Source organism: Heteronotia binoei, chromosome 12 (genome assembly GCF_032191835.1).
Source record: "Heteronotia binoei isolate CCM8104 ecotype False Entrance Well chromosome 12, APGP_CSIRO_Hbin_v1, whole genome shotgun sequence".
NCBI classification, from domain to species: Eukaryota; Metazoa; Chordata; class Lepidosauria; order Squamata; family Gekkonidae; genus Heteronotia; species Heteronotia binoei.
In genome coordinates this window covers 47,856,589-47,880,329 of record NC_083234.1, presented here as the reverse complement: position 1 = coordinate 47,880,329, position 23,741 = coordinate 47,856,589, and the positions used below count along the sequence as shown (strand labels likewise).

Sequence of the window (23,741 nt, the reverse complement as noted above, 5' to 3'; positions counted from 1 at the left end):
AGCAAACTTCTACACAGCCACAAAACCTCTACACAAACTTCTACCCATTTCCAAATCAGAGTTTTTCTCTCAGCTTAGTGTTTAACCAGGCTGATACTAGACAGAGATAGCTTGGATAATCAAAGGCTAGACTTGTTCTGTGGCATTGAGGGATAAGGGGTAGTAAAAATAATACCCCAGCCAATAAACAACCCAGAATTCAGTATAAACCACTGATGGTAAAGTGTATTTATGCCACAAATGAAAGGTCTTTCCCTTTCCACAGGGAACCGCAAGGCAAGCCAGGAGATCGCAAAGAGAACTCTTAGCATCCTCACCAAACTGCACAATTACTAGGATTCATGAGGTCTCACTCATGAACATGTTCTCAGGACTGGAACCATGCCTGTACACACAAAGCCAAGGTACACATTACAATTTAGGCCATGTTCCCCAACCTGATTGCAAATCAGTCAGTCACATGGCACCCTGCTGGGAAATCATTTCCCAAACACTCAGGGCCACAATTTAGGTCAGCAAGACCACGATGCATGGAGAGAAGCATCTTCCTCTCCTGTGACATCTTCCCAAACCCAAAACAGCCTTGGGATGCTATTGGCCCCACTGGGCGTTGCATGTGGACTGATGGGTACAGTGTTTACTCAAAAAGCAGAACTTGACCCTTTCTGGGACTCCTTGCTCATGGAAACACAGAGAGAAAACCATGTCCTAAAGTCCTCCTACAACAAAGATTCATTTCAGTCAAAAGGGACCCAGCATAAGGTGGCAAGACAAGCTCAAGACACATTTTTAAATTATATTGGGAAATTGCTCAAAATTCTTCTCAGCTGTGAAAAGAGCTGTGGTGGTCGTGTTGATGATGGTGATGATGATGACGACGACAACAACAATGACAACGATAATGTGATGACAGCCAGGGTAGTGTAGTGGTTAGAGTGTTGGACTAGCATCTGGGAAACTCAGATTCAAATCCCCACTCTGCATGTAAGCTCCTTGAGTCAGTCATACACTCTCAGCCTAACCTACCTCACAGGGTTGTTATGAAGATAAAGTTGGAGGAGGAGAGAATGATGTAAGCTGCTTTGGATCCCCATCGGGTGGAGAGGAGGAAAGTGAAGTATAAACGAATAGAATCAAATAAATATATAAATTATTTAACAAAAATCTGTGGAGTTTAATTTACATGGACAGTAAGCAAGAACCAAGCCCAGAAAGTTTTTAAGTGACTACTTCTCTTCTGGTGTGATTCATGATTAATCATGGAAGTAGGCTCCCAACCCTCCCGCCCTGGCGGGGGACCCCAGGATTTCCACACTCTTCCCCCGCTCCCCAAAAAAACAGAAGCGGGGGGAGGGGGAAACGGCGCCGGGGAGCATGGCGAGCGAGGCCGCCACGCCGCTGCCGCCCCCTCCCCGCCCACCGCAGCTGCTCCTCCAAGATGAGCCCAGGCTGAGCCCATCTCGGAGGAGCAGCCAAGAGGCGGTAGCAGCGCAGGGGAGGGCGAGGCAAGCCAGGAGCATGGCGAGCCGCGAATCCAGGCCCTTCTAGGACCCGGACTCGCGGCTCGCCACGCCCCCGGCCCGCCTCCACCCCCCCCTCCGATTCCAAACCCAGAGGCGCAGCGGAGCCGGCGAGGCCACCGCGCCGCTGCCACCTCTTCTCCGCTCGCCGTGGCTGCTCCTCCAAGATGGGCTCAGGCTCAGCCCATCTCAGAGGAGCAGCCACGGCAAGCGGAGAAGAGGCGGCAGCTGCGCAGCGGCGTCGCCCACTCCTCATCATGGCCACCACGTCATTCTAAATGGCTGAACCACTCTGATCCCTGCACAATGGCAAGAGACTGGGCATTCTTTGATTTGTGCGTGTGGGAAATGTTTGGGGGAAATGACTCCAGGTTTTAATGTTCCCCCCCCTCCCCCCTAGCTCCACCCCAGTGTCTCCTGGCTCCACCCCCAAAGTCCCCAGATATTTCTGGGGTTGGACTTGGGAACCCTACATGGAAGTCATAACTGAGCATAGCTACGCAAGCTCTCTCCATGCACATTCACATAGGTGCAAGTTCAATGGGAATTATTCCCTAGTAAGAGTTGGAGCCTTAAGGTATTTAACCATATGGCCATCAATTGGTTTAAGCTTGCATAACTTTGCACTGGACCATGGCTGGGAAATGTGCACACCACACACCACCTCTCCCATCCTCCCAATCCCCAGCTTTTCACTTCCGCTATCAGCGGGCTATCATTTCTTACCTTATAAATTTGTGAGCCAGATGTTCCACAAAGTAATAGATTTCACTCCAGTGGTGCAGGACACTTCCTGATCTGGAAAAAAAATCATTCCAGGGGATACTGGTTTAATTAGAGAAACACTGAGGTCCTCAACTGGTTTATAACAGTACAGTTCATCTGGACATCTGTGCAGCTCATCACGCCCGAATCTGATCTACTGCTAAAAATGCCGCTCATGTTTCCTTGGAAGAAAGGGGAGGTGAAATACCCATATTTCATGCGCTGCTCTGCAAAGCACGTGCATGTGATTTATGCTCCAGGCGAGCATTGGGGACTGCTCCTTGACAAGAATACAGACCCACTGCACTGGACCTTTAACGAGACACCATACAAATAACACAAAGGCAGACAGGAATAGAATGGCCCTTGAAGGTACCAGGACAGGATGGTAACATTGCCAGGAGCTAGCCAGGCCAAGCTACAACAGCCCAAGCAGTGCTGCAGGGCTCCTTAGGTTGGATCTGACAGCAGGAGGAGCCTACGCCTGTTGTCAGTCATGCTGCAAAAGCACACTTCCCAGGCACCAGGACTGCCAGCAGCTCCCTGGTAGCAAGTTGCCTGGGTTTGCTAGCAGCATAGTAAGGCAGCCTTACCAAGACCACCAATGGAATCCATCTCCAAACTGTGCACAAATGTAGCCAGTTCCCGGCATACAGAATGGGATGTTAAAATGGCCCAGGAGCAAGCCAAACCCAGTGGCCCCTGTGGCACTGGTAGCCTTGAAGTAGCCACTCCACAGACTCTGGAACATATGTGAAGAAGCAATGGTTTGAATTAGGGAAGACAGAGAAAGAAGGGGCAGAGAACTGCTGCAAGTTGGCTGAAGCACCTTGGGGTGCAAGATCTCCGGGGGGGGGGGGACTGAGGTGGAGTACCAGTTATACTGACCTGGAGGAGCACCTTCTTGCCTCCTCCTGTGAAAAACTTTTATAGTATTCAATAAAGCAAAACGCATACAAGTTTCATGATCTCTCTCTCATCCAAAGGGATAGTGCTGCTCTTCAAACTTTTCATCATGCTAGGAAGTGGGAAGAGCATAACAGTACCTTATATAGAAGATCCATAGTGCAGGGAAGTAGCTCTAAGTCATAAATCAGGTAATGTACACAGACACCATAGTTAACCACGTTTAAAGAAATATGCAGATGAATCTGGGTTGTCACACACTTCTCCCCACTAACTTTTCACATGAACAATCACAGTTAAAAACTAACTCCAGTTTCCTAGTATATATTCAGGCATGTACAAATGTTAACTGGAGTTAATTCTTTTCCAGTTTAGAATCCCAGTTTGCAGGGGTATGTGTGCTAACTCGTGTGGTCTACATCTATATGTCACAGGTAACCCGGGTTAATTTTTAACTCCAATTCTCTGTGCAAGAAAGGAGGGAAGATTAGCAAGACCCACAAATGAGGTCCGCAATGAATGGGTTAGTTAACATTTTTACTGAACAGCAGTTAAGGGTGATGCCTGAACACAGCTTTAGAATCCACCTATCTGCCCTTTTGGCAAAAGAGGCAATACAAAATCCAGGGAGCAGAGCATCTACTACTTTCAGACTAAAGACCACAAACAAGACACACAGCTGTACAATTATTTTTTAAATGATGCAAGAAACAAACTACTTTAGGAAAGCATAGGATGCAGGCCTGGGCAAGTCTAGGTTTTTTCCAGCCCAAACACAGTGTTTGCGGTGAAATAAAAGATCAACAAACATATCTGCAGGTAACCATTCTTGTGTGGCCTGTTCAGATAGAGATGGACAGAATTATGCATAACTGGGGATGGGCATGAATTGGTTCGCAAAGTAAAGTTCATGACTAATTTTGGCTGGTTCATGGTTTGTGAACTCAAGTTTGAGCCAGGTCAACCAGCGAACTTTCAAGCAGTTTGTGGTGGTTCATGAATGGATCCATTTCCAGACAGACTCTCTCCACTCATTCTAAGTATTTACCAAACTTTAAAGCAACAGGAGGACAGAACTTGAAGGACATGCAGAGGAGCATCTAAGGAAAGTCCCCTGTGACTTTGATGTCTTTAGCCTGCACAGGATCTGTTTTATACACTCTTGAACCTGCACTTGTCATTTCCTATAAAGCACTTTCCCGGGGGCACCTTCCTAGAGGGGGGAGGACTGTATCTCAGACCCCATAAATCCACTCCTCACCAAACTTGGAGGGCATGTACTGGATAGTCAGTTGAAGATCTCTTGTGAGTTTGGTGTCTCTAGCTTGCTGGGGAGCATTCTACTATCTCACAGACCTCACAAACTGAACCAGTTCATTTGGCAGGTAAAAGTTTGTGATGGTTCATGAACCAGGCACACCAAAAACCATGAACTGACCCACATTTTTTTGGTTCATGCTCATCCCTGTACATAATTCCTGTAAAACGGGCCTGCAAAACGGCACTCTTCTGCCAGGCATTTACATGAATGGTAACGTCTGCAGCAATGGGACTGGCCCATAAGAACACCATCAATGGCCTACTTCACTATGCTATGGCAATCCTGAGACCTCTGAGTATAGCTAACCACCAGAATTTAAATCGCTACCTGAAATTATGATAGTAGCACATGCAAATGTTTTAAATTGTTTTTATGTTTTTATTGTTGTTTATTGTATCGGTCACACTAATGTGTTTGTGTCGACCTTTGGTTTGTGAGCCACCCTGAGCCTGCCTTTGGTGGGGAGGGTGGGATATAAATTAAATAATAAATAAATAAATAATTTAACTCCTGTAATTCTCTATGAACACCTGTTTCTTCATTCATTTATTATTTCTGTTACCACTCTTCTTTTGCATAAATTTATGTAAATTTACATAAACACCTAATACCACCCCATTATCTACAAAAATTACAAACCTACATAATTTCCAAAATGTATATATCCATGTCACTACAAAATGCACATCGTATCTAGCAAACTTCTATTTCATTACAATCTGCCCCACAATAAATCATATATTTCCCAATATTAATATTCTATACACTATTAGACCTTCAAATATTTAATCTTATACCAAAAAATAAAAAACCCTTTTAACTTGTCTAGCTATTTGTTTTTACTGGGGAATATAAAACTTTTTCCAGTATCATATTATTGCCACCTTTCAAGTCTCAGGGCAGTTTCTACTCTATATTAATACTTGCACACTTGAAATCAACACACTTGGTGCCAAACACACAGAGAAAGCAATAGGGTGGAGATTTGAGGGGTAAAGGCTGGGGTTTGGGGAGAGGAAGGACCTCAGGCTAGTATAATGCCATAGATGCATGCACCCTTTACATCAGCCATTTTCTCCATGGGAACTGCTCTCTGTCATCTGGAGAACACCTGGAAATCCATGAGATCTCCAGGCCCTAAATTGAGATTGATGAAAGAGAAATCACTGCCCCAATGAACTTTCAGTCTAGAAAGAAAGGGCAAAGTGAGGAAGACAGGGGGCTTTTAGCAAATGAAAATATACATATGTTGGTTTGGATCTCACAGGCTTTTAAAAAATCAATCTCACCCAATTCTTCTCCTTACTACATCCCCATTTTATATTGCATTTGTTGATGCAGGTCCTTGGTCCCATCCCAAGCATATAGTTTCTCCCTTATTCATGAGCAGAAAGGCTGACCAACCCACTCTTTTCAAACCCATAAATGGTAATTAAAGGTAAGGGTAAAGGTAGTCCCCTGTGCAAGCACCTGGTCTTTACTGACCCATGGGACAACATCACATCAGGATGTTTTCATGGCAGACTTTTTAGCTGTGGGCAAATCTGTCTGAATTATTTTGAGCTCATTTCTAGCCAGTCTTATTTCCTTGGGCAACCAAACTGTGAAGGCATAATAATTGTCCAATTAATAAAAGAAAACACTAAAATACACAAATTACAAATGTAAAAGAATTCTGATTTTAAAACACATTAGGATGAAGGCACACAGGATTAGCAAACTCCCAGGGAAAACTGCTGTAACCATTCACCTTCCATCACATGCTTTCTGGCAAGCTATTCCAAATAGAGTTGCCAAGTCTAACTCAGAAAATATCTGGGGACTTTGGGGGTGTAACCAGGAGACTTTCACATTCCCTAAAACAAATAAATAAAAAATACAGCAGTGCAGTTCCCCTGAATACAGTCTTCATTTCCTCATCCTAAACAGCTGCAAGTCCCTTGTACTCTCTCTCTCTCTCTCACTCTCTCTCTCTCACACACACACACACAGAGTGCAGCCAAAATAAAGTTTGCAATCCCACACTTGTGTAGTCTCACTGGGGCAATTACTTCACGAGTTGCTGAACTTCCAAGTTCTTCAGAGTAACACAGGAAAACCAAAGGTTCTAATTTACCCTTTACTATGCAAACAACTTCTGAAAAGATTGTAAAACAAACAGAGGATCTGGGCTGCTTCCACAACTACTGGGAGCAGCCATGTTGTTCTGCAGGCTAACCCCGCCCCCATTCAGCCCGGCCTCTACAAATTTAAAGGCACAGACACACTGTCTAAAAAACAAGCCTTGCCAAGAGTCTTCTTAAGTCTTCCCAAGGGGAAAGCCTGCAAAACCAGGAGATCCCCTGCTGGGACCTGTAAGCCTGATTGAGCTTTTTTGCCAGCAATAGAATTGTTGTGGAGACCTTCGGGTATTGAAAATGAAATAGAACTGAGTCCAGATTAATTTCTGAGTTTTATAGTAAATCTAAAGCCTGAAGAAATTGGTGAATGAAACAGGAATTACAAGTTAACAATTCTGTCATGATCTACTCTGTATGGGATTTCAAGATATACCAGTCCTACTGTGAAACTGATCTATGTATTTGTGTGTGGAACATTTTAAAGAGAAACTTGTTTGATTAAATTTTCGATACATAGAATGGAGATCACAGCCTAGTAATTTTGATCATATATACCTTCAGAGGTGTTTGGTTGCTCATTGTTCATGTGATTTCTCTTTTTGTATTTCAGGACCTGGGGATTGGCAAACCTAATTCTAAAGGATTAGGCTCACTGTGGAAAAGGCCTGCGCTCTTGCTGTAGCTGTGGCCTAATATGAAAAAAATCCTAAGGGAGGGCACCTTAAGGGAGAAGCTGTCTGAAGAATGTAACTGGCTCATGGGGAGTATATTGAGAGATGTCATCACTGTTGTAGGAGATCAGCAGGGCAGCAGGTAGGGATGCCAGTCCCCAGGTGGGGACAAGGGATCTCCTGATTTTTCAGGCTCCTTCCAGACAGGGGAAGCCTTCCGCCAACAGTTGTCCATGGCCCCTACTTAGAAAAAGCAAGCACTGTGCACACCTGCTCTGCAAGTGGCGATGACATACAGATCTACCCTGCAAACAGAGTGACATAATTGTGTTGGGGGACACAGCACTGTGTGTACACACCGCTTTTCCACAACCATTTAAAGGGAACCTTTCCTTTAAATGGACAGGGGGAAATGGGGTGTGTGCATGGTGCTGCATTTTCCAATTAAATGATGTCACTCTATGTGCTGTCATTGCATCAGGGATGGCCCCACCCCCTCCTGGAATGCTTCCCAAGTCCCCCCACCTGGGAGAAGATGACACCTGGCTACTCTAGCAGCAGAGGGAAAATGGGCAATGGAGGAGACACTAGCACTTTCACACATGCTGAATAGTGCAGTTCCAATTCACTTACAATGCACTTTACAGACTAAATTGTTCTGTGTGAAATGGCAAAATCCACATCTCTAAAGCTCATTCAAAGTAAATTGAAAGTGCATTATTTAGGGTGTCTGAAAGTGTGCCTATGGTGCAACATCAATTCTGGCATACAATGCACTGGCATAATGCTCTAGTATCTGCCCAAACAGACATCCCAGACCATACTTACTACTGCATTTTGTACAAACCGGAGCTTTTAAGATGTCTTCAAAGGCAGGCCCATAACAGAGTGCATCACAATAGTCCAGTCTGGTTAGATGTCACAAACAATGGTAGGCAAGACAGTGTACAAAGGATAACTATGTGACTCGCTGCCAAACATCAAACACCAGCCCGTGGAAGGTTTAAAATCATCTTCTCCTTTCCTCTGAAACATCTGGTACAGGATATTGGAAAATACAGGCCAGTGGTCTGATCCTGGCCTGTAGAACCCATCACAGTGGAAAGGAGTTTCCACATCTCTTTCCTCTACAGTGAGGCAGCTGAGAATAAGAAACAGTCATGGTGCTTAGGAACACCGATCCCTTTTCCACGGCTTAGCACTGTTAGGCATTTGTTAAAATCTTCTACCCAGGCATGACCATCTCCAGCCCCTGCCACCATGCTTTATCATAGTAACCTGGGGTTCAGCTGGACTGAGGGCTTAACATTTCAGTGGTTTTAGAAGCAGCCCTGCTCAGTTGCACACCACTTTTGAAATTCGCCACATAAGTACAGCTTCAAGCCTTTTTTTCTCCCCTTGGAACAAGAATCCAAACATCTAAAATTACAGCTCTTTTTTCCATGAAACCTTCCCACACATCTCTTCACACAGAAAAATGTTGCCACCACTAGATTTGATGCCAGCAAAAAACCCCCAAAACTCATTGCTTTTAGAAGAGGATGCATTCTTCCCCTTCTAGATACAGCAGTTAAAAATCCAAAAGGCAAGATCCCAAAGTTCCCCCCTCTCCAAATTCTAATGACAGCCAAAAGGAATCACAACAGAAAGGCTGATCCAGAAGCCTGGATTTCTGGCACCATTAAATGTTTCGTTAGCAGGGGACTATGACCTAACAGGCATTACTGAAACTTGGTGGGAGGACACTTATAATTGGAATATTAGGGGTACAACTTATGTAAAAGAGACAGACAAATAAGGAAGGGCAGAGGTGTAGCATTATATGTAAAGGAGATATATACTTCTGAGGAAATATGTCAATCTGAGCTTGGCAGTTCAGTTGAGAGTCTCTGGGAAAAAATAAAAGGAGTAAATAACAGTGATGTTATGGTGGGGGTCTGCTATAGACCACCAAGCCAGGCAGAGGACTTAGATGAGATACTCCAACAACAAACTGTAGAGTTCTCAAAGAGAAGGGACACAGTGGTCATGAGAGATTTCAATTACCCGGACATCTGTTGGAAGTCCAACTCTGTTAAACAGGAAATGTCAAATAAATTCCTGAGTTCTCTTGCTGTCAACTTCATTTTCCAGAAAGTGGAGAAGAAACAAGGGAATCTGTTATCTTGGACTTGATTCTCACCAGCAGGGAAGAACTGATAAAGTAGAAGTGGGCACCATGGGTAGTAACCAGGGCTTCTTTTTTGAGTAGGAACACAGCAAAACACAGTTCTGACTAGCTTGGCCAGGGCTCTGGCTCAAAAAAAGGTCTCCAGCAGAGGGAAGGCACTAGGCAGCCATGCACTCCTAGATCACATGCTCTGTCCGCTCTGCTGCCTTCAGCCACCAACAGGCTTGCGAAGAGAGTGAGAGATGCAGTTCTGCCCACAAGCATCCCCTCCCAGGGGATGCTGGGTCTGCCGCTGCCCGCTCTGACACACATGGCTCTCTCTCTCTGGCCATGTTTGGCATGTGTGAAACAAGGTTTTTCATTCGGCTGTGTGAGAACACACATCCATGAAATGCAGCTGATGGCACTGTTCTGTTCTGTGTCAATATGTGGAAAGTAACCTACTGAACATGGGGTGTGGTCTAATATGAAAATGAGTTCCTGCTGGGCTTTTTCTAACAAAAAAAAGCCTTGGTAGTCACCATGTGATTTTGGAGGAAGGGAAAAACTGTACATAGATTGGACTTCAGGAAAGCATATTTTGACAAACGTAGTTATGTTGGGTAAAAACCCAAGGTCAGAAATACTTAAGGAGTTCAAGAGGGGTGGGGGTTTCTTAAAAGTGAAATACTGAAGGCCCAATCACAAATTATTCTGATGAGAAGGTAAAATGAGAGGAGCCTAAAGAAGTCAAGGTGGCTTGATATACAGCCCTCTAAAGACTTGAGATATAAAAAAGACAAGGGAAAGGAAAGGGAAGGAGGATCTTATAACCAAGGATGAATATAAACAAATAGCAAATGCTTGTAGAGAAAGAGTTAGGAAAGCTAAACCTCAGTATGAGCTAGTGAGAGATGCTAAAAACAACAAAACAGGTTTCTTTTTTATGTACAAAATAAGAAAAAGAGCAAGCATAAGGTAAGTCTGTTGCAAAGCAAGGAAAGTGAAATTGTAACAGGTTATGAAGAAATGGCAGAACTGCTCAATTTCTACTTTTCCTCAGACTTCTCTTGTGAGGGAAACAGTACTCAACATGGCAAAAACAGAACCTATGTTGATGGAACAGAGCTGCAGCCTAGGATCCTGGTTTGGTTTGCACCTGGTCACCAGAAATCTGTCAGGGGAGCAACCCAAAAGGAGCCTTCCTGGCTCTTGTTGAGACTTAAATCTCTCTCAGAGATCCCACTTAGGAAATGTAAAATTTTCCATTTATATTCAAGCAGCTCAGAACACTTTCAGACCCAGAACAGAATTATCTGCAAAACTTGGTCTGAGATGGAACGGGCTCTGGAATGGGTTTTAGATATCTGTATCAGAAAGCCTCGATGCTACACAAACTTGTATAGGTCTCCTGCTTTCTTCAAAGAAACCTGGGCACTATTAGTTTGGTGAGAGTGCTGAGAGTTCTATGTTAGAAACCATGAAGCAAGCCCTCCCAGAAGCCAAAGCTATTAAGCTACTTTACTCCTGTGGTACCAACATGCCCTTTCTCTGGCATGAGGTGGGACCGTGGAATCCAACACTGCTGCACATCCAGTGACTGGCTGAAGAAAAGTCCGCTTCTGAGCATTAAGAGAGACTGCCTCCTGCAACCAGCATGATCTTGCAGAACTAGTTGCAGCCCAAATGTGGAAGATGCTCCATTTCTGCCAAATGAGGAGCTGGCGCTGAATTCTGCCTGAGAGCCAAGTCTCCTCCCCATGGAAGTTCTGCCTGGTAGTCCCAGATGTGTGTGTGTGTGGTGGCTATTTTGGGAAACTCATTGGTGAGAAAATGTCTCTTCATGTTCTGCAGACATTTCTTCAGGCAGCTGTTGGACATCCAGCAACATTTAGCTCAGGCAAGAGAAAAGGGTGTTTTAAAGAAATAATTTATGCAGACATTTAAACCACAGGAAGACAGTGGCTTAATAGCCACAGTCAGTGTTCCCTCGAAGCTGAGTGAATGTGAGCTAGTTCACAGCTTTTTAGCCTCCAGCTCACACATTTTTGTGTTAGCTCAGGAGGGATGGCCCCAGAGCAAGCTAATTTATGCAGTAGCCAAATTGCTTGCTCAGAACTTTAATGCCAGAATTTTTGCTCACAAGACTCCACAGCTTAGGTCACAGCCTCTTTCAGAAGGGAAAAACAATTGTACAAATTCAAAGAGAAGCAAAGTTACCAACCTTAAGATAGGGCCTGGATTTCTCTCAGAACTACAGTTGATCTCCAGACTACTGATATCAGTTCCTCTGGAGGAAATGGCAGCTTTGGAGGGTGAACTATACCACAGACTCTAGGAGAAATTGAAGCCTAGAGTGACATCCCCACTGAGCAACTCCCCCTCCTGAAACTTCGCCATTCTCAGACACTGCTCCCAAATCTCCAGGAATTGCCCAAGCTGGAGTTGGCAAACCTATTGCCTAAGCTTGCATGATGTCACCAAGAAACCCCTACACAACCATACAGCAGTTGTGCAGTTTTCCTGAAAGTTCCTTCTTTGCAGATTAATGAGGAAGCAAATGAGGAATTTATGAGCATCCATGTCTTTGAAAAATTAAATAAGCAGACGTTTTGTCTAAAGCACTGATTGAGATCAAAACTGATGGCTGAGGCAGAGAGATTTTCTGGTGTGCACAGCTGATCACAGGCCAACCAGCTCTCTTGAAATTCAGGGTCTGAACCTGAGGGGGCAGAGTCTAGATCCTCAGGAAGGGCACCTGTCAAGCCTGGACACGTGAGGTGATTTTCAAAAGATCTCACACCTGTAGCTGACCTCCATTGCGGAATTATTACTCCCTTCTCAAGTGATTTATTAGCCCTCTCTCAACTGAATTATGCATTTTTGTATTTATTTGGAGATGTCCGGATGATAGGATATTGAGTATATTTTACGACTGGATGAGGAAAAGATTTTAAAGCTTTTTTTTTTTTGCTGTATGGCTCTTTAAAAAAATTACATACACTAAAAGCAGAGAAAATGCAGCAACATGACAACCAAATGAATAAAAGGACATGAATCAAAGAGAAATTCAATACAAGCATTCATAGTGCAGAGAATAGAGGCTGCTCTATTCATTTCCACCTCACAGTTAACAAAAGTAGCCTTCAAACAGGACTATGCAAGTGATGTCAAGAAAACTTCTTAATTTGAAATGTGACACTTTTGATTACTGCAATACAGAAAAGAAGAAGAAGGCTGCAGATTTATACCTCGCCCTTCTATCTGAATCAGAGACTCAGAGTGGCTTACAATCGCCTATATCTTCTCCCTCCACAACAGACACCCTGTGAGGTGGGTGGGGCTGAGAGGGCTCTCACTGCAGCTGCCCTTTCAAGGGCAAGTCCCGCAATAGCTATGGCTAACCCAAGGCCGTTCCAGCAGCTGTAAGTGGAGGAGCAAGGAATCAAACCTGGTTCTCCCAGATAAGAGTCCGCACACTTAACCACTACACAAGATTTAATGCAATTCTGGCATATTTCTTATAGACAATTCATGGCTATAGCCAAGTCCTATGCTATAGTCATTATAGTCACATCTGCTCCCACCCCTCAGACCATCACTTTATGGATCTACAGTGGGTGTTTTTGCAACTATGATATCCTGATATGGTAAGAACAATGACTGAAAAGGCCAGAATGATACCCAGGGACAGCTTGTTATAAGACATGTCCAACAAAAATTACCACAGAATACCATTGGTTGTCCCAAACAGCTCACAACTAAAGCCAGTTCAACATATTATTAACAACCTATAATCCATGCTGAATAGTGACACTTCACCCTTCTTAAGTTGAGGCTGGCTCACCCCCTCCCATCCAGTGGAATTCCGTGGGCTCTGATCATTTTATTTGGGGCTTGCTCTCAGGAAACTGTTAGGATTGCAGTCAAGGTAACCCATGTATGAATTTCATTCAAAACAAGGTATCATTTTCAATGTTTAAAAATCCAGCCTGAAGCTTAAAAATGAATTTGGGTCAATATTCCACCAAATTCGGTCTCACCTGACTTAGTATTAAGATAATTTATTAATTGCATTTGAAACCACACCAGCTGGACTGCTCATTCATTATTCCAGTACCGGTTGGACATGGAAAACCCACAAGCAGCTTTGTTAAATATAGTTTGGTCTTGTTCACAGATCCCAACTTTCTAAAATCAGACTTGATTTCTGATGTAATTGGCTATCATATTCCACAAAACCCTTTGGTTACCTTGGTGGACTTTTTAGATACTGATTAGGAATTAGTAGCAAGCTGTGACTTCTAGATAATACATTGCTGCTTGTTGGAAAAAGGAAAATGTTTCCTCAAGCTTTGACAGAATATAGCTTACCTCTATAGCATGAGGTGACAGCAATATGTCAATTACTAACTTTAAACTATAGGAATTACTAAATGTAATTGACATATTGCTAGAGTTTAGCATTGGTACAGGACAAGTCACTGTAATTCAATGTTATAGCACAGAAAAACCTTCCAGAACACAAGGAAAATGGCATCTGCATGGGGCTGGAGCAAGCAAAGTGTGGGGGGAACCACCATGTGGAACTTTAAGAGATATTGAGAGCAATCCCTTGCAGGTCTACTCTGAAGTCTATTATGCTCTATGCAATAGAACTTACTCCTAGAAAAGTGTCCTTAGAATTGTGCTGCTTGGATTCCAATCTGATAGCCCCCTGTGCAAGCACCAGTTGCTTCTAACTGGTGGTGATGTTGTATTATGACGCTTTCAAGACAGACTTTTTACGGGGTGGTTTGCCATTGCCTTCCCCGGTCATCTACACTTTCCCTGCAGCAAGCTGGGTACTCATTTTACCAACCTCGGAAGGATGGAAGGCTGAGTCAACCTGAACCGGCTGCCTGAACCCAGCTTCTGCCAGGATAGAACTCAGGTCACGAGCAGAGTTTGGACTGCAGTACTGCAGCTTTATCACTCTGTGCCATGGGGCTTTTTAAATAATGTTTTTTAGAATGCCCAACTAAAGTTGCCTCCAAAAGGCAACAAGATCAGTTTGTGTTTCCTGAGGCTCCAAGACTGGCATTAAGTTGAGACAGGCAACCAACAAAGTAGGGAATTCTCAGTCTACATGCCCTGCCTGATCTGGATTAAGGGAGACCACCAATAGTTCTTGACCACAGTGTGAAACCCAAAGAGGCTGTTAGCCATGGAGTTAGCTGGAGGGCTTTTCTACCCTGTTGGAAGAGCCACCATCATGCAGAAAGGTTGACTTTGCATCTCCCGTAGTATACAAGGCTCACAAAACCAAGTGGCTACATGGTGGAATCAATGCTGCTGCACCCAGTAAAATGCAAGTAAGCACCAGGGAAAGAGAAAGCAGACATTTCAGGGCCTGTGGTATTTTGTGAGAATCTCATTGTGATCATGTAGCTAGTTAACATCTGGCCCACTGACTTGCTATGCTGGGAAGAGATATTTTAAAACCACATTCACCTGTGGAGGCACGTTTTCGGGGCTTGCCCAACCAATAACACATCCAGCAACACAGATGTAAAACACCCTCTGTTTTCTTTTGCAATGAATATGCCTCTGAATTCTGACCTGTTGAGTTACAAAGCTAGGCAAATCCATGGAAGGTGTATAATGCTATTTGTGTATTTAGACTGCAGTTTCCACCAAATTGAAACCTGACAGGAATGTTTGAGCAAAAAACAATCCCAAGAATTTTAAGAAGAATGTAAAAGTTGTTAGACAAGGACATTTCACATTGTTTTGCCAAGTCAGCTGGTCACAGCTCCTTGACAAGTGTACATGGGTGATACACACACTTGCTGCAACATGTGTTTCTTTCATTCACACTTCTAAGTGCATGTTTGCAATATGGGTATGCACCTAAATATGTAATGGGTCAATGGGCCCAAAGATAAAAATACAGATGTTGAAACAAACCATTGCAAATATATATATATACACACACACACACACACACACACACACCAAAATTATGTATGTGTTCACATTTTATGAGAATAATACAAATCACATAACTTCAAACACAATTATTTGCATTAGGACAGTAACATGTATTATAGTGAGCTGCTCTGCTATTACAAACCCCTGATCGAGACTCAAGTTGTTTATGAATGATTTACTACCAGGTTCCCCATGAACATATGAGGGGGTACTACCAGTGAAAGGCTTCCCTGACCTTTTCAGCCTCAGTCTTCTGCCAAGACAGATGACCCCCCCCCCAAACACCAGGACATGGGCCCAAAAGCTACAGGATATCTCACTCACATGAAAAGTACAAGACCTCTTGACTGAAGACTTCCCTGGATGCAAGCAGAAAGAGCTGACCGAGACCAGCAGATAACTGTTCTGGCTTCAGCTCCTAGGAACAATAAGCAGCTAAAGAAGAGAAAAGATAAGCAGATAGAAACAACAGATGGAGGGAGAAAAGTGACTAAGGCTCTACAATCCCTCTGGTTTTCTTTGCCATTCTGAATGGAAATTCAGGGACCCCTACAACGAACAAGGGAAGTAAGTGCCTGACCTTAGAAAGGGCAGGAGAGAGATGGCTTGGATGTTGCAAGAACCATTTGTGGGTGTCAGCATCTGAGCTTTTAGGCACACTGCATATCCTCTCCTCCATGAAGTACCATGAAGTTTATGAAGTTCCCTTTGAACTACTGATGGCACCTCTTTAATCAAAAGAACAAACATTCCTTTTGCATCTAAATCATGATAGTCCATTCCATGAGGAATAAATACAGGAGGTAAAAAAGAGCATCCAGCTACAGTGTTGAGGGTGCTGGTAGCAACTGTCCTGAGTATAAGACCAGAGGTGTTATAAGGTTACACTTATAAGGTCTGCACTGGAAGATGTGCCAGATTTCAAGGTCCTTTCGGGCACCAGCATTTTTCATGATCTCTTTATCTAACAATGGCAAGGCAAGTAAAGTGGGAATTCTCTTCCACTGCCTTGGGGTTTTTTTAAGTGCTGCATGCAAAGTGCTATTAGGGGATGTAATCCTTTGCTGGTCTTGGACACCTAGGAAATCGCCAGTCTCTATACTCTTTGGAGCCAGCCCTGCCTGTATGCAACTTCCATGCCTTTCTCTCCCTCCCGTTCTCCCTTTGTTCTATTTCCAAGTCATCCCAGCACATCAAGCATTGCAAAACATGACTGCTGGAAACAGAGTTCATTATCCAGAGTCAGCAAATGCTTTGTTCATTGGCAGGATATATTCTGAATGGAGAATTTGGTTTCCCTGGTTCAGATTGTAGATTTACACATGCTTGACTGTGTAAAGCTTGGTAAATCATCTGCACAGTTAATAACTGAGGTGGCCTTCTTCATCTCCTGAAGAAAAGCCATGAAACTGGACACTCAAAATTCAAGCAGCCAATGCAAGGAGTTAGAGGAGACAACTGAACTAAGGAACAGGAAGGTTAACATGCTTTTCCTACCAGACTGCTTGTTTTCTCCTGGAGCTAATGGAACTTCAGCATCTTAACCTTTGTTAGCTGCCCTGAGTCTGCTTGCAGAGAGGGTGGGATAGAAAACTAAAGTAATAAACAATAAATAGATAAATGATAAACCTGTAATCAACTTCAGCTGGAGGCAGCCTCTAGAAATACCCTGGTCATCCAACTAGTTTTGTCAAAAGGACCACCTTAAGATTGGGGTAGTGGGCCAAGTCCTCAACCCCTATCCCACAAAGTAGCCTACTAATGAGAGCAGCTGCAGTTAGAATGCCAGGCTAGAATCTCAAAAATCTCAGCCACAAAACTCAGACATGTAGTGCAATGTTGCATCCTCTCTTTCCCCGCTCCAAAACTCGTGGGGATTCCAGGAGGCAGCCTATCCTCCTTGCTTGGGGCCGGTCACTCTGCTTCAACCTAACCTACCTCACAATGTTGTTATGAAGATCAGTGGAGGAAGGGAACCCTGAGTTCTTCCTGAGTTTCTACAAGAAAATGCAAGCTAGCTGCCATGAGCTGGGGCTGGGTCAGGCAAAGTCCAGGGGCAGTCCAAGGTCTGTAGCTGGTGAGCAAAGAGGGTCCAAGGCGCCAAAACCAAATCACAGTCCAGGTATCGCAGGTCAGGGGTTCAGAAGCCGAAGTCAGGGGGTCCAGTAGCCAAAGTCAAAAGCCGCAGTGGATGCTAGAACATCAGGTAAGTGACTAGTTGCTTCCACAAAGCCTCCTCCCAAAGCCCACAGCTATATAGCCCTCTGCTGTCTGTTGCCCATTTGGGCTAATTGCTGGCTCAGAGGGCAGCCAGGATCCTGCTGAGACTCAAGCATCCTCACTCCTAGAAGGGCCAGGATCCTTTTAGAACTCAGGGCTCAGGGAGCGTCTTGCTCATGAGCGTGCTGCCCTCCTCCGATCCCTGAGGTCCTGACGAAGGCGGTCACGCACACGAGCCACCCAAGAGGGTGAGGCAGGGGGGCTTGGATCTTCTCCAGCAGGAGGCAGGGGCACTGGTGCAGGTGGCAGGGGCACACTTTCTTCTGCAGGCTCAGCTTCTTCTGCAGGGTCCCCAGCACCCATGACACTAGCCTTGACCTGAATAGCCCAGGCAAGCCCAATCTCCTCAGATCTCAGAAGCTAAGTAGGGCTGGCCCTGGCAAGCACTTCAAAGGAATACCAGGGCTGGGACACAATAGCAAGCCACCCCTCTGAATGTCCCAGCCTCACTAGGGGTCGCCAGAAGTCAACCATGAGTTTGAGGCATGAACATACGCACACACCCAATACCACCAAAAAAAGAAAGAAAAAAAATGCAGACTAGAAATGTGATTGATACATAGATTAGCACTGGAGTTATTTCATTCGCCTTTCAACCCTGGACTAGAAGCCAAGTATGGCCTGGAGTGGGAGATGTCTTATACTGACCCCTGTAACAACATAATTTGGAGAGTGAACGTGATGAAGTGGTTAAAGTCAGGGCTTTTTTTCAGGGGGAACATGTGGAAGTTCCAGAACTTCTATGTGGAAACAAAATTCTCAAAAAATGAAGGACACCCATGTGTTTTTCCTTCATTTCCCTCTAGAGAGTTCCGGCATCTTTTTTTTCCAGAAAAAAAGCCCTGGTAAAGTGTTGGACTAGGATCAGGGATGGCCAAGTTCAAACCCCCACTCTGCCATGGAAGGTCCCTCAGCAATCTCTTTCTCAGCCTACTTCACCTCAGAGAGTCATTGTGAGGGTAAACTAGAAGAGAGGAGAACAACTCTGGAAGCCACATTGGGGCTCCATTGGGAAGAAAAAACGAGTTACAACTGTACACCATCAAGTTGTAACAGACTCACACAGTGACCATAGGATCATGGGGTTTTCAAGGCAAGAGGTGAGTGGAGATGGTTTGCCATTGCCTTTCTCTGCATAGCAAGCTCTGGCAAGACCAGTCTAGGCGGAACTATCAGGCTGCAAAAGTGGGGAATAAATATGTAAAATAAATAGAACAATGAAATCTGGGGGCTGTGGCAAAATTCATCAGAGGAACGTTATGATGAATAATTTTAAGGCCGTTTTAATATCATGTAACTTTAATAAAACATTTTACCTGTGCAAAATGGTATAGCTAAGCAAAGGAGAAGCAATGTGCACTGGCAGACAAAATGCTGTATTTGAATAAAACAGCAGGGGGCTGCCATCAGGGTCAGACTGTGGGGCACAAGTCCAGGATCCAGCAGAGACCACACCCACCCACCAGGCTGTATCTTCAAATCTGAAGGCTATATTAGCATCTAAGAGAGATCCATCAAGTTCGAAATTACCTAGCTGCACCACTGTCACAAAGACCTGGGTTCAAACCCAACTGGGTTCAAATCTACCTATGATACCACGCTCTAGTTTCTGGGTGACCTTGGACCACATACTTTGGATTGATCTACCCTACAAATAAGATAAAATAGCCTCCTTGACTTTCTTGGAGGAAAAGTGGGATTCATATGCAATTGACATTTTTTTAACTGCTTGGACCAATGACCCACACCATTATCTTTCCCTGCCCATGGGGATTTGCGGCTTATGTTTCCCAAATGATAGTCCTCCACTGGCTGGCAAATTACTCTGGAAACTGAGAAGCCTTCAGGGACAGCTCCTGGAAGCAAAGCGGGTCAAAACCTCAAGCGCCCAAGCCTTTGTAGTGTTCCTAAAGTAGCATTTTTGGCACCCGGCCTCCATCAAGACTTGTTTTTATTCTGTTTCCTGATGTGTCTATTTTCTATTAGCTTTATAGACCATCCCACTGCTTCATTCCTGGGCACCAAGTGATCCAAATACACTAGGAAGCCACTTATGCAAAAGAATGGCTTTGCGTCAAGTGTGGGGTAAATAACATGAGTAAGCACTTTAGATCATCTCTGGATACTATTAGAGGTGGAGAGGGGGAAATGTGCATTTCATTAACTGGGACCAAGTGATTCAGACGTGAGAACAGAGAAAGACCTGAAAGCAAAGCAAAACAAAACAAAACGCACGACACTGCCTTTCCCAACTCACTGGGCCAAACTTCTTTCGAGCTGAGCTGCCTGGACTCTCTAGGGCAGTCTTGCATTAACAAAGGCATTAAAAGTATGGATGCGGGGATGGGGTTGAAACAGAGATGGGGCTCCCATTTCTTGGGAATCTGGATGTTGGTCTAAAGAGGAACGCTGCAGAGAAGATTCTATAGCCATCCTCCTTTGGAGAAGTTTTTAGCAATACTCAGCCAAAGCGCGCTAACAAAGCTCTCCCTTTCCCCCCCACGAAATGTCTAAGGCCAAGGGTCGAACAGAGCACAGCATTTAAAGGGCTGGAAAAGAGAAGAGCCCGGGTGGGGGGGTGGGGGGGGAGAATTGCAAAGAAGGGACCGACCGAGACAAAAGTCTGGGCGAGGAGGGAGAGAGGAGCCGCCGGCCTCCCTTTCAGCTCCAAAATCTGCAAGACTCATCAGCCATCCTGGTCCCCCAGAGACTGCCCGCTCCGCTCTCCACCCCCCGCCCCGCACTCACTTGTCCAAGATGAAGTAGAGGTCGAAGCCTCCATAGCAGGCAGAGCCGCCGTTCTCCCGGCTCCTGCCGCCCTGCCCATCACAAGCGACCAGAGCCGTGGCAGCCAAGAAGACCCAGCGCAGAGCCCAGCGCGGAGCTTTCGCCGGGGCCATGGTGAGATCCCAGCCCGAGCGTTGTCGACTTTCTCCCCAGGCTCCCTTTATCTGAACGCCGTCTTCTGCAAAGCCAAGCAAGGGCTTCGCATCGGCCCCTCGCGGAAAGTTGTCCTCCCCAAGTTGCAAGACTTCGCTTGGTTTCGGATTTCAAGATGCACAAGTAGGGCTGCCTGCCGCTCTCTCCGTCCCTCGCTCTTTTTTTCCTATTTCAGAGCCTTCTCGCTCTTTTGCTCACAGCCCCGAGAAGGAAACATCCCTTCTGTCTGCAATGCAATAAGCAGTTTCCGGACGATTTTTTGCTTTGTCCCAGATTTCAGAGAATGTGGGAAGGCTCATTCTCCCCCCCCCCCCCTTCCATCATTACTGTTGTTATTGCGGGTAGTGGGCTCCAGGCTTCTTTCTTACTAAGCGAGTCCCAAGGCTGCCATCTAATGGTTGAAGTATTTACGAAACCGTTTAGCGTAATTCATCCGTAAGAAACGCGAGGACCGTCTCGTTTAAAAAACAAAACAAAACTGCTGCCAGGAAATACATCCGGCAATAATTCCCATTACAGCTATGGATCCAGAGGAGTTAGCCGTGTTAGTCTGTTGCTGCAAAACAGTAAAGCGACCAGTAGCACCTTTAAGACCTAACAAATTTTATTGCAGCTTTCGAGAAACATAGCGCTCTTTGTCAGATGCATTATTATAGTTATGAAGGGTCTTTCCTATCTTTAAAGTATAATTTGCATAACTGCAGTGTCCTTTGCAAGGTCCAAGTTTTCCAGTAATAATGGTGGCAACAAATGAGGAAGAATAATTGGTGTATGTCCATTGCCAGAAATTGTATGGTGGAGGGCTTGACAGTATATTAATAGGGGAGCGTTCCCATTATTCTAAACCCTGAGCCTCGCAAGGCATCTGCCCAGCTTTCTTTTCTTCCACGGCCACCCTTAGATTTTATTTTGGATTAGAACTGACTCTGAGAAAGTGCTCTGGGAAAAACTCAAGAGTTTGCTCAAGTGAGCTTTGTGACTTTGTGTTGGTCCACTCTAAAGGATTTATTATGTCACCATCAGCGATGTCACTGTGATGTCACAGAATAGCACAGTGTTTCTCAAACTGCAGTCAGAGGAACTCTGATGGTACCTTTTTAGCTAAATAGGAAAGAGTGAGCGTTTAAACAAACATAAAATCACACAGAACTCAAGAGCGACACCACATGGCTGAAATTGTATTTGCTTTGATAAGAATATATTCGCAAATTTGGTGCTAGAGATGCCAGTTTCAATCAGGGCTGGCTTTTGAACTGCAGCGCAAGCTGTAACTCAGCAAGCTATGTTACTGTATTGGACAGTAAATAATCCTCAATTAACACAATTTTATCCAATCAACATGTGGGTTCAATGTATATATTAATGTAATTGCATGACCCTAAAAACTGTTCAACATATTTTGAAACAGTTATCTATTTATACTCTTGTATTTTGACTTTCCAGCACCTACTTTTATAAGACCTGTGGGACTTATCCAGGTTTCTCAGGGCCTGCAAGAGGAGGCTCTTCTTCCCGGCTTTTAACTGATCCAGTGGGCGTCCTCTGATTGCTTGCACCAGCACCTTATCACCATCTTGCAACATCATTTCCCCTGCCCTGCTTTTGCTTAAATTCCCATTTTTCAAGGGATCTTCAGTTTCTGACTCATCCTTTCTCAACTATTTGATAAAAATAGAATGCCAAGATCACTTGAAAGGTATTTTGTACAGAATAATAAGAGAAATCTTCTATGCTGTTGGAAAAAAAATTGAAGGCTGCACTACTCACTGCAAACCTGTCCCCATCAAAGAGTCAAGAAAATCTGGTCAGTATGTAGAAGTCTCATTTTGGAGAAAATTATCTTTCTCATTTTAAAAATTGCTTACAATGCAGCATATGTGAGCCCTCATAGATATTCATCACAGTCTTTTTATTTTGCAGGGCTTTTTTGTAGCAGGAACTCCTTTGCATATTAGGCCACACTCCCCTGATGTAGCCAATTCTCCAAGAGTTTACAGGCTCTTAGTACAGGGCCTACTGTAAGCTCCAGCAGGATTGGCTACATCAGAGGGTGTGGCCTAATATGCAAAGAAGTTCCTGCTACCAAAAAAGCCCTGTAAGGATATTATTATTGTATTCCACACAGGCATGTTTTGTTTCAGAAACAGATGAACCATTTTTCCAAAATGGTTCTAATGTTCCTGTCCTTGCTTTTGAAAATGCTTGTTAATTTGAGCAGATCCATAGGAATTTAATTTTTTTTATAATAGGAATATTTTGATTCTTCACAGCAGGTTATTCTGGATGTTGTGCTTCTTAGTAAATGTTAATTCTTTATAACAACTTCCCCCTTAATCAGGAAGTCAATTATAATCAGTAATTAATGTTATAATTGTAAATCCCCCCTTCAATTTTAATTTTCTTGCAGGAGAACTAATTATGTTCAACAATCTTTAATTTTTAATTTAATTTAATTTTTCAATTTATGTCCCACCCTATCCCACAAGCGGGCTCAGGGCGGCTTGCAGCAATAAAACAACATATTAACAACATATTAAGATTAAAATCCACATATCAAGATTAAAACAGCATCATAAAAATGGGTATTACCAAATCAGAGACAACATTGGCAGCAAGTCCATGCAACAGCATGTAGGCTGGTAACTTTCAACACAACATAAGCACCATGGTGATAAGGTGCTAGGGGAAGCAATGACTTTCAGAGGATGCCCACTGGATCAGTTAAAAGCCTGGCAGAAGAGCTCCATCTTGCAGGCCCTGTGAAACCTGGATAAGTCCCGCACAGCCCGGATATCTAGCAGGAGCTAATTCCACCAGGTAGGGGCCTGGACCAAAAAGGCCCTGGCCCTCATTGAAGCCAGTCTTGGCTATCTCTGTTACCTTCCAATTGCTCTCAGCATTTAGGAAACCCCCCTACCAATTTCCTAACAAAAGTCAAGAGAATTTGGTCTTTCAGGATCTGCTAGGCTGGATCTCTCATTGCTGGAGGCTGGGATTCTGCTTGGTAAACTATTTGAGATTGTATATGCTCAGCCTCCAAGCCCTCTTCAGGCACAGAAGAGGACACAGGTATGCAAGCAAGAGCAGCTGTTGCAA

At 44.3% G+C, this 23,741-nt stretch overlaps 1 protein-coding gene across 1 annotated transcript in view; it reads right to left on the bottom strand.

Annotated features, from left to right (window-relative positions):
- Positions 1-20,659, bottom strand: part of ANTXR1 (ANTXR cell adhesion molecule 1) — a 168,673-nt gene extending 148,014 nt beyond the window's left edge. Inside the window, exons 1-2 of the mRNA XM_060251262.1 lie at positions 20,454-20,659; positions 2,247-2,318 (exon numbers count right to left, since the gene is read on the bottom strand). Coding sequence (XP_060107245.1) covers positions 2,247-2,318; positions 20,454-20,605 — 224 coding nt within the window. The 5' untranslated portion in view covers positions 20,606-20,659. The remainder of the gene's footprint in view (positions 1-2,246; positions 2,319-20,453) is intronic.
- Between the last annotated feature and the right edge of the window lie 3,082 nt (positions 20,660-23,741).